The sequence below is a fragment of the Passer montanus genome, unplaced genomic scaffold (assembly GCF_014805655.1).
Source record: "Passer montanus isolate IOZ18808 unplaced genomic scaffold, ASM1480565v1 scaffold874, whole genome shotgun sequence".
NCBI classification, from domain to species: Eukaryota; Metazoa; Chordata; class Aves; order Passeriformes; family Passeridae; genus Passer; species Passer montanus.
The window spans coordinates 1,479-12,714 of record NW_024374079.1 but is presented as its reverse complement, the minus strand read 5'-3'; the positions used below and the strand labels follow the sequence as shown (position 1 = coordinate 12,714).

The window sequence follows — 11,236 nt, the reverse complement described above, 5'->3', positions numbered from 1 at the left end:
CCCGCCCGCCCCCGGCCCCCCCGGGGCGGGGCTCGCTCCTCTCGTTACCAATTAAGGCTCCGCGCGCGCCGCGCGAGCCCCCGGCACCGGCACCGGCACCGCGCGGGGCCCGGGACCACCCGGGACAGCACCGGGACAGCCCCCGGGACCACCGAACCCACCCCCGGTACCGGCACCGGGAGCACCAAGAGCCCCCGGGACCCCCGAGCCCACCCCCGGTACCGGCACCGGGACCCCCGGAGCCAGCCCGGTACCGCCGGGACCACCGAGCCCCCAGGACACCGAACCGAGCACCAGGTGAGGACCCCCTCCCCCCGGCACCGGGACCCCCGAGCCCCGGGACCGGCATCCCTGGGTGGCACCGACCCCCGGGACCCCCGAACCTCGACCCTTGGGGACCGAGACCAGGGACCCCCCCAGAACCACCAAGACCCCCCGGGAATCCCGAAACCCCCCACGGGAACGGACACTCGCTCCTCTCGTTACCAATTAAGGCTCCGCGCGCGCCGCGCGAGCCCCCGGCACCGGCACCGGCACCGCGCGGGGCCCGGGACCACCCGGGACAGCACCGGGACAGCCCCCGGGACCACCGAACCCACCCCCGGTACCGGCACCGGGAGCACCAAGAGCCCCCGGGACCCCCGGAGCCAGCCCGGTACCGCCGGGACCACCGAGCCCCCAGGACACCGAACCGAGCACCAGGTGAGGACCCCCTCCCCCCGGCACCGGGACCCCCGAGCCCCGGGACCGGCATCCCTGGGTGGCACCGACCCCCGGGACCCCCGAACCTCGACCCTTGGGGACCGAGACCAGGGACCCCCCCAGAACCACCAAGACCCCCCGGGAACCCCGAAACCCCCACGGGAACGGACCCCAGCCCCCCAGGACCCCCCAAAACCCCCCGAGGACCGACCCCAGACCCCCTGGTACCTCCGGGACCCCCCCCGCCAGGATCGCGGGGTTTGGGGGGGCTTTGGGTGGGGGGGGCACCCCGAGTTTGGGGCTCCCCCGATGGGGCGGGGGGGACCCCCGGGAATGGGGCTGAGGGACCCCCGAAGGGGTGACCCCGATTTTGGGGTCCGAGACCCCCTTGAGAGACCCCTGGGGGGTCGCGTTTTGAGGGAACCCCTCAAAATGGGGCTGGGGGACCCCCACATGGGGCTGGGGACCCCCAAATGGGGCTGGGGACCCCTCTGAACGGGACCCCCCCCTTTTTGGGGGCTCTGAGGAGCCCAGGGTGGCCAGGCCCCCCTTTTTGGGGTGGGGGTCCCTATTTGGGGTCGAGGGGGCTCTTCCGGGGGAGTTTGGGACCCCGGGAATGGGGAGGGGGCAGCAGGGCAGGGACCCTTCCCTGACCCCCCCAATTTGGGGGGGCAGAGCCGGGGTCGCCCCAAATTGAGGCCCCCAAAGTTCGGGGGTGCCCCAAAAGGGGGGGCTCGGGGAGGGTCCCTCATTTTGGGGGTCTCCCGTTATTGGGGTCCCTCATTTTGGGGGCGCCCCGATGGGGATGCTCGGGGGGTCCCTCGTTATTGGGGGGTCCCTCACTCTGGGGGTTCCCCCGTTATGGGCTCCCCTCATTTTGGGGGTCCCTCTTTATGGGATCCCCTCCTTGTGGGGCTTCCTCATTTATGGGATCCCTCATTTTGAGGGTCCCCAATTATTGGGGTTCCCCGTTATAGGATCCCCTGTTTTGGGGCCCCTCATTATGGGCTCCCTCATTATTAGGGCTCCCATGTTATTAGGATCCCCCGTTATTAGGATCCCTCATTATTAAGGCTCCCCGTTATTAGGATTCCTTGTTATTAGGATCCCCCATTATTAGGGTCCCTCGTTATTAAGACCCCTCATTACCCGCTTCCCCGTTATTAAGATTCCTCTCTCATTAGCATTGCCTTTTTTGGATCTCCCGTTTTCAGCTCTTTCATTAGCATGATCCCTCACTATTAGGATTCATTTTGGGGGTCCCTCATTATGGGATCCCCTCCTTGTGGGGCTTCCTCATTTATGGGATCCCTCATTTTCAGGGTCCCCAATTATTGGGGTTCCCCGTTATAGGATCCCCTGTTTTGGGGACCCTCATTATGGGCTCACTCATTATTAGGCTCCCCCATTATTAGGATTCCTCGTTATTGGGCTCCCCCGTTATTAGGATCCCCCGTTATTAGGGTCCCCCGTTATTAGGGTCCCATGTTATTAGGGTCCCCCATTATTAGGATTCCTCATTATTAGGGCTCCCCATTAATGGGCTCCCCCACTATTAGGGCCCCTCATTACATCTTGTTATTAAGATTCCTCCCTCGTTAGCATTGCCTTTTTTGGATCTCCCGGTTTGGGCTCTTTCATAATTAGGATCCCCCATTCTCAGGACACTCCATTATTAGGATCCCCCATTATTAGGATCCCCCGTTATTAGGACACTCCATTTTTAGGATCCCCCGTTTTGGGGTCCCCCATTACGCACTCTCCCATTATCCTGATCCCCCATTCTGGATCTTCCCCCGTTATCAGGATCCCCCGTTATTAGGACACTCCATTTTTAGGATCCCCCGTTTTGGGGTCCCCCATTACGCACTCTCCCATTATCCTGATCCCCCATTCTGGATCTTCCCCCATTATTAGGATCTCCTGTTGTTAGGATCCCTCATTACTGGGATCCCCCATTATTAGGCTCCCCCATCATTAGGATCCCCTGTTATTAACAGTCCCCATTATTGCACTCACCCATTGTTAGAATTCTCTGTTATCAGGATCTCCCATTTTGGGGTCCCCCATTATTAGGATCCTCTGTTATTAGCCTGCTCCGTTATTAGGATCCCCCATTTTGGGGTCCCCCGTTATCAGGATCTCCCATTATTTGGATCCCTCGTTATTAGGATCCCCCATTATTAACACTCCCAGTTACCGCACTCACCCATTATTCCAATCCTCTGTTATCAGGATCCCCTGTTATTAGGATTTTCCCTTTTGGGGTCCCCCATTTTTAGGCTCCTCCGTTATTAGGATCTCCCATTATGAACGCTCCCCGTTATTGCACTCACCTGTTATCAGGATCCCCCATTATCAGTATCTCCCGTTATTAGGCTCCCCCATCATTAGGATCTCCCGTTATTAACGCTCCCCATTAACACACTCACCCGTTATCAGGATCCCCCATTATTCCAATCCTCCATTATTAGGATCTCCCACTTTGGGGTCCCCCAGTATTAGGCTCTCCTGTCATCAGGATCTCCCGTTTTTGGGCTCCCTCATCATTAGGATCCCCTGTTATGAACGCTCCCCGTTATCGCACTCACCTGTTATCAGGATCCCCCGTTGTTCCAATCCTATTGGAGTGGTTGGTTTGGGGAGGAAAGGGTGGAAAGGGTTGGGGAGGGGGCGTGAGAACCCCCCCGGAAAAGTTCGGGGGATGGGAGTTACGGAGGAGTTGGGATTTTGAGGGAAAAAAGGAGATTGGAGTGGTTGGTTTGATGAGGAAGGGGTGGAAAGGCCTCAAAAGAGCGTCAGAAATTGGGGAGGGGGCGTGAGAACCCCCCGGAAAAGTTTAGAGAGTGGGGAGGGGGCGGGAGTTAAGAAAAGTTGGGGTTTGGGGGAAAAAAAAGGAGATTGGAGTGGTTAGGAAAGGGTGGAAAGGTCTCAAAAGAGCATCAGAAATTGGGGAGGGGGCGTCAGAAACCCCCCCCCGGGAAAGTTTAGAGAGTGGGGAGGGGGTGGGAGTTAAGAGGAGTTGGGATTTTTGGGGAAAAAGGAGATTGGAGTGGGGTTTTTTTGGGAGGAAACGTCTTAAAAGGAGCTCAGAAATTGGGGAGGGGGCGACCACGGCCCCCCGGAAAAGTTTGGGGAGTGGGAGTTACGGAGGAGTTGGGGTTTTGGATTTTTTGGATGAAAAAAGGAGGTTGAAGTGGTGAGGAAAGGGTGGAAAGGTGTCAGAAATTGGGGAGGGGGCGTGCGACCACCCCCCAAAAGAAGTTTGGGGAGGGGGTGGGAGTTGTGCAGGAATTGGGATTTTTTTGGGTGAAAAAAAGGAGATTGGGGTGGTTTGTGGTGGTGAAAAAGTGGCGAATTCTGCCCAAAATGGGCTCGGAATTGGGGAGGGGGCTCCTGGAGGAGCCCGGAGCGCTGAAATGTGGGGAGGGGTCCGCTGGGGGACCCCCGGGCTGCGGAGGAAGGGGAGGGGTCCCGGTGGGGAAAAAGCGGCGAATTCCGCCCAAAACGGGCTCGGAATTGGGGAGGGGGCGCCTGGAGGACCCCCGGAAATGGGGGAGGGGCAGATGGGAGACCCCAGACCCCCAAAATGGGGAGGGGTCTCTGAGGAGGGGAAGCTCGGAGTGGTTTAATGGTGAGGAGGGGGCGGGACCCCGACCCCAAAAGGCCCCGGAAATTGGGGAGGGGTCGTGGACGAGCCCAAAAATGGGGGGGGGATCCGCTGGGAGACCCCAAAAATGGGGAGGGGTCTCTGAGGGGGAACATCCAACTGGTCCCGACTGGGGAGACCCCTCCCCAAAATGGACCCCGAAATTGGGGAGGGGTCCCAAAATTGGGGGAGGGTCCTGGAGATGGCGACCCCCCCCCCGATAATTTGGGGGGCGCGGAGACCCCTCCCCAAATAACCCCGCAGTGATCGGGGGGGGTCCTGAGACCCCTCCCCTTTAAAAGGGACCCCAAAAACCCCGAAGGGACCCCAAAGGGACCCCAAAACCCGGGACGGGGTCTGGGGGCACTCCGGGCACCCCAAAAACCCCAAAAGAGACCCCAAAACCTGTAATGGGAACTGGGGACACTCCAAACACCCCAAAAACTCTAAAAGGGACCCCAAAAGGGACCCCAAAAGTGAGATCAGGGACAGGACACGGCTGAGAGCCCAAAAACCCCAAAAGGGACCCCAAAACCAGTGACAGGAACTGGGGACACTCCAGACACCCCAAAAACCCCAAAAGGAACCCGAAAAACGGGAATGGGAACCGGGGACACCCCAAAAACCCCAAAGGGACCCCAAAAACTGGAGCGGGGTCTGGGGGTGCTCTGGACACCCCAGAAACCCCAAAAGGGATTTGGGGCCTGGCCCTGGGACCCCCAAGGGACCCCCAAGGGACCCCAGAGCAGTGACGGGGGCTGGGGACCCTCCCTGGCACCCCGAAACCCCAAAAGGGATTCGGGGCCACGCCCGGACACCCCAAAAACCGCGAGAGGGGGCGGGGCCACGCCCCAAACCCCAAAACCTCAAAACCCCAAAGGCAGTGACGGGAACTGGAGCCCAAAACTGCTGATGGGGCGGGGACCCCAAAACCACAGCGGGGACTGGGGACACACCCGGGACCCCAAAACCACAGCGGGGACTTGGGGACCCCAAAACCACAGCGGGGACTGGGGACCCCAAAACTGCTAACGGGGACTTGGGGACACACCCAAACACCCCAAAACTGCTAACGGGGACACAGCCAGGACCCCAAAACCACAGCGGGGACTGGGGACCCCAAAACTGCTAACGGGGACACAGCCGGGACCCCAAAACCTCAGTGGGGACTGGGGACACACCCAAACACCCCAAAACTGCTAACGGGGACACACCCAGGACCTCAAAACCTCAGCAGGGACTTGGGGACACACCCAGACACCCCAAAAACCTCACTGGGGACTTGGGGACCCCAAAACTGCTGATGGGGACTTGGGGACACAGCCGGGACCCCAAAATCCTTCACGGGGACCCCAAAAGCCCCCGCAGCGCCCCCTGTCCCCAAAAACCTCACTGGGGACTTGGGGACCCCAAAACTGCTAATGGGGACTGGGGACACACCCGGGACCCCAAAACTGCTAACGGGGACTTGGGGACACAGCGGGGACCCCAAAACTCTTCACGGGGACCCCAAAAGCCCCCAGCAGCGCCCCCTGTCCCCAGCAGGACCCCCCTGATGGCCCTGTCACCCCCGGGCTGTGGCCTCAGCGTGTCCCCAGCTGTCCCCAGGTGTCCCCGGGTGTCCCTGGACCCCAAAACTGCTAACGGGGACTTGGGGACACAGCGGGGACCCCAAAACTCTTCACGGGGACCCCAAAAGCCCCCAGCAGCGCCCCCTGTCCCCAGCAGGACCCCCCTGATGGCCCTGTCACCCCCGGGCTGTGGCCTCTGCGTGCCCCCAGGTGTCCCCGGGTGTCCCCGGCCTGAGCCGTGCCCTGTCCCCAGCCCCAGGTGTCCCCAGGTGCCCCCAAATGTCCCCAGGTGCCCCCAGGTGTCCCCAGGTGTCCCTGACCTGAGCCGTGCCCTGTCCCCACCCCTGTGGTGGCACTGAGCTGTCACCTCCCCGGGGTGGCCCCTGGTGGGTCCCTGCGGGGTGTCCCCATGTCCCCAATCCCTGCAGGGTGTCCCCTGTCCCCATGGGGTGTCCCCAATGTCCCCAGTACCTGTGGGGTGTCCCCTGTCCCCATGGGGTGTCCCCAATGTCCCCAGTCCCTGCGGGGTGTCCTCAATGTCCCCTGTCCTTTTGGGGTGTCGCCTGTCCCTGTGGGGTGGCCCCTGTCCCCATGGAGTGTCCCCAGTGTCCCCAGTCCCTGCAGGGCATTCCCTGGTGTCCCCCCCATGACGTGTCCCCCTGTGTCCCTCTGTGTCCCCTCAGTTCCCTGATGTCCCTGTCCTGCCATGTCCCCCGTGTCCCCTGATGCCCCTGATGTCCCTGGTGTCCTCCTGTGTGTCCCCAATGACCCCAGTGTCCCTGCTGTCCCTGTGTCCCTTGTGTCCCCTCTGTCCCCTGTGTCTCCAGTACCGCACAAGTCCCCACTGTCCCCAGTGTCCCTGTGTCCCCAGTGTCCCCAGTGTCACCAGTGTCCCCAGTGTCCCCATGTCCCCAGTGCCCCACACACCCCCAATGTCCCTGATGTCCCCAATGTCCCCGTGTCCCCGCAGACAGCAAAGCCATCGTGGACGGGAACCTGAAGCTGATCCTGGGGCTGATCTGGACGCTCATCCTGCACTGTGACCCCGATGTCCCCAGTGTCCCCTGCTGTCCCCAATGTCCCCGTGTCCCCGCAGACAGCAAAGCCATCGTGGACGGGAACCTGAAGCTGATCCTGGGGCTGATCTGGACGCTCATCCTGCACTACTCCATCTCCATGCCCATGTGGGACGAGGAGGATGAGGAGGAGGCCAAGCGCCAGACGCCGAAGCAGCGGCTGCTGGGCTGGATCCAGAACCGGCTGCCGCAGCTGCCCATCACCAACTTCAGCAAGGACTGGCAGAGCGGGCGCGCCCTGGGGGCTCTGGTGGACAGCTGTGCCCCGGGTGAGTGACACCGGGGACATTGGAGACACTGGGGACACTGGGGACACCGGGGGTACAGGGCACTGGGGGCTCTGCCCATCACCAACTTCAGCAAGGACTGGCAGAGCGGCAGGGCCCTGGGGGCTCTGGTGGACAGCTGTGCCCCGGGTGAGGACACTGGGGGCATTGGGGACACTGGGGCCAGGCTGACCCCTGTCCCCGCTGTCCCCAGGGCTGTGTCCCGACTGGGACTCGTGGAACCCGAGCCGCCCCGTGGAGAACGCGCGCGAGGCCATGCAGCAGGCCGAGGAGTGGCTGGGCATCCCGCAGGTGACACGGGGACACGGGGACACTGCCCCGCCACTGCCACTGTCCCTGACCCTGCCTGGGACACTGGGGACACTGTCGTGGGGGCATTGGGGACATTGGGGACACTGGGGCCAGGCTGACCCCTGTCCCCGCTGTCCCCAGGGCTGTGTCCTGACTGGGACTCGTGGAACCCGAGCCGCCCCGTGGAGAACGCGCGCGAGGCCATGCAGCAGGCCGAGGAGTGGCTGGGCATCCCGCAGGTGACACGGGGACACGGGGACATGGGGACACTGCCCCTGTTCTACTCGGGGACACTGGGGACACTGCCCTGCCACTGTCCCCTTCAAGTGACACGGGACACTGGCCCTGTCCCAGGTGACACACACACCTGGGGGTGACACACACCCCTGTGCTCCTGTCCCTGTGTTGATGTCCCCTGTTACTGTCCCCTCTCCTGCCCAGGTGACACACACCCCAGGTGTCACTGCTGTCCCTGTCCCTGTCCCGGGTGGCACTGACACTGTCCCTGTCCCTGTCCCCGTGCAGGTGATCACCCCGGGTGGCACTTGGGTCCCTGTCCCTGTTCTGCTGTCCCTGTCCCTGTCCCTGTCCGGGTGGCACTGACGCTGTCCCTGTCCCCTGATGTCCCTGTCCCTGTCCCGGGTGGCACTGACGCTGTCCCTGTCCCTGTTCTGCTGTCCCTGTCCGGGTGTCACTGCTGTCCCTATCCCTGTCCCATGTCCCTGTCCCTGTCCCCGTGCAGGTGATCACCCTGGGGTGTCACTGCTGTCCCTGTCCCTGTCCCGGGGTGTCACTGATGTCCCTGTCCCCATGCAGGTGATCACCCCGGGGTGTCACTGCTGTCCCTGTCCCTGTCACGGGGTGTCACTGATGTCCCTGTCCCCTGATGTCCCTGTCCCCTCCCCGTGCAGGTGATCACGCCCGAGGAGATCGTGGACCCCAACGTGGACGAGCACTCGGTCATGACGTACCTGTCCCAGTTCCCCAAGGCCAAGCTCAAGCCGGGGGCGCCCCTGCGCCCCAAACTCAACCCCAAGAAGGCCCGGGCCTACGGGCCAGGTGAGGGGGGGTCTGAGACCCCCGGGACCCCCGAGACCCCCAGAGACCCCCCAGGACACCCGGGACCCCTGAGACCCCCGGGACCCCCGAGTTTGGGGAGTGGGACAAGGGAAATGGGGAGCCCCAAACTCAACCCCAAGAAGGCCCGGGCCTACGGGCCAGGTGAGGGGGGGTCTGAGACCCCCTGAGACCCCCCTGAAACCCCCAGGACCCCTGAGACCCCCGGGAGCCCCGGGACCCCCGAGTTTGGGGAGTGGGAGATGGGAAATGGGGAGCCCCAAATGTGACCCCAAAAAGGTCCAGCAGCTTCGGAGTTTGGGGGGATCAGTGGGTTTAGGGTGGGTTTGGGGTGGGTTTAGGACCCCCAGGGTGGGTGTGGTACCCCCCGAGGTCGGTCCAGGACCCCGAATTGAGTCTGGGGTCTCCCAGGGATCGAGCCCACCGGGAACGTGGTGCAGCAGCGCCCTGAGTTTGGGTGGGATCAGGGGGTTTAGGGTGGGTTTAGGACCCCCGGGGTGGCTCTGGGACCTCCAGGGTGGGTGTGGGACCCCCAGGGTGGCTCTGGGACCCCCCCAAGGTTGGTCCGGGACCCTGATTTGGGTCTGGGGTCTCTCAGGGATCGAGCCCACCGGGAACGTGGTGCAGCAGCGCCCTGAGTTTGGGTGGGATCATGGGATTTAGGGTGGGTTTGGGGTGGGTTTAGGACCCTTGGGGTGGGTTTAGGACCCTTGGGGTGGCTCTGGGACCCCCCGAGCTCGGTCCAGGACCCTGATTTGGGTCTGGGGTCTCCCAGGGATCGAGCCCACCGGGAACGTGGTGCAGCAGCGCGCCGAGTTCACGGTGGAGACGATCAGCGCGGGGCAGGGGGAGGTGCTGGTCTACGTCGAGGACCCCGACGGGCACCGCGAGGAGGTCGGGGGGGGGTCCTGGGGCATTTGTGGGGGTCCCTAGTTAATTTCTGGGGGTTTCCCAGTTAATTTTTGGGGGGTTCTTGGGAATTTTGGGATCCCTGATTAATTTTTGGGGATTCTGAGCCAGTTTTGGGACGTTCTGAGCCATTTTTGGGACGTTCTGATCCATTTTTGGGACGTTTTCAGGCTGCTTCCCCTCCCTTCCCACCTCCCCCGTTCCTCCCCCTCTCCCAGGATCTTTTGGGGGGGTCCCTCCCCGTGACCCCCCCATTTTTTGGGGTCCCTGTTCATTTCTGGGAAGTCCCCAAGACATTTTTTGGATATTGTGAACCATTTTTGGGGCGTTCTGAGCCATTTTTGGGACAGTTCCCTCCCCCCTTTCCCACCTACCCTGTTCGTTCCCCTCTCCCAGGATTTTTTTGGGGAATCCCTCCCCGTGACCCCCCCATTTTTTGGGGTCCTGATTCATTTTTGGGATATTCTGAACCATTTTTGGGATATTCTGAACCATTTTTTGGATGTTCTAAACCATTTTTGGGGCCGTTTCTGCTCCCCCTGTCCCGGGGATTTTTGGGGATTTTCCGGGGGGTCCCTCCTTGTGACCCCCCAATTTTTTGGGGTCGTGATTAATTTTTGGGACATTCTGAACCATTTTTGGTGCGTTCTGAGCCATTTTTGGGGCCGTTTCTCCCCCCCCTCTCCCGGGGATTTTTGGGGATTTTCCGGGGGGTCCCTCCTTGTGACCCCCCAATTTTTTGGGGTCCTGATTAATTTTTGGGATATTCTGAGCCATTTTTGTTGGGTTCTGAGCCATTTTTGGGATATTCTGATCCATTTTTGGTGCGTTTTGAGCCATTTTGGGGCCATTTCTCCTCCCCCTCTCCCGGGGTTTTCCCGGGGTTTTTCGGGGGGTCCCTCCCGGTGACCCCCCATGTTTTGGGGTCCTGATTCATTTTTGGGGCGTTCTGAACCATTTTTGGGATATTCTGAACAATTTTTTGGATGTTCTGTGCCATTTTTTGGATATTCTGAACCATTTTTGGTGCGTTCTGAGCCATTTCTGGGGCCGTTCCTCCCCCCCGTCTCCTGGGGATTTTTGGGGTTTTTCGGAGGGTCCCTCCCGGTAACCCCCCCCATTTTTTGGGGTCCTGATTAATTTTTGGGATATTCTGAACCATTTTTGGGATATTCTGATCCACTTTTGGGGGGTTCTGAGCCATTTTTGGGGCCATTTCTGCTCCCCCTCTCCCGGGGATTTTTGGGGTTTTTCGGAGGGTCCCTCCTTGTGACCCCCCGTGTTTTGGGGTCCTGGTTCATTTTTGGGGCGTTCTGAACCATTTTTGGGATATTCTGAACCATTTTTGGGATATTCTGATCCATTTTTGTTGGGTTCTGAGCCATTTTTGGGATATTCTGAACCATTTTTGGTGTGTTATGAGCCATTTTGGGGCCATTTCTCCTCCCCCTCTCCCGGGGTTTTTCCGGGGTTTTTCGGGGGGTCCCTCCCGGTGACCCCCCGTGTTTTGGGGTCCTGGTTCATTTTTGGGATATTCTGAACCATTTTTGGGGTATTCTGAACCATTTTTTGGATGTTCTGTGCCATTTTTTTGATATTCTGAACCATTTTTGGGGCGTTCTGAGCCATTTCTGGGGCCGTTTCTCCCCCCCCCCCCCCCCGGGTTTTGCGGGG

At 60.9% G+C, this 11,236-nt stretch overlaps 2 protein-coding genes across 2 annotated transcripts in view; both read left to right on the top strand.

Moving 5' to 3' along the window:
- Positions 1 to 56: 56 nt before the first annotated feature.
- LOC120513750 (basic salivary proline-rich protein 1-like) lies at positions 57 to 6,157 on the top strand (the record flags this gene model as incomplete). The annotated part of the gene is made up of 2 exons (XM_039733434.1): positions 57 to 926; positions 6,133 to 6,157. Coding segments are annotated over 2 exons (895 nt in total), but the record flags the coding sequence as incomplete, so codon positions are not given.
- An 855-nt stretch (positions 6,158 to 7,012) lies between these two features.
- The window catches only part of LOC120513749 (filamin-A-like), a gene marked incomplete at its 3' end in the record, with an annotated part of 5,613 nt that continues 1,389 nt past the window's right edge, over positions 7,013 to 11,236 (top strand). Inside the window, exons 1-4 of the mRNA XM_039733432.1 lie at positions 7,013 to 7,267; positions 7,479 to 7,576; positions 8,488 to 8,635; positions 9,429 to 9,572. Coding sequence (XP_039589366.1) covers positions 7,099 to 7,267; positions 7,479 to 7,576; positions 8,488 to 8,635; positions 9,429 to 9,572 — 559 coding nt within the window. The remainder of the gene's footprint in view (positions 7,268 to 7,478; positions 7,577 to 8,487; positions 8,636 to 9,428; positions 9,573 to 11,236) is intronic.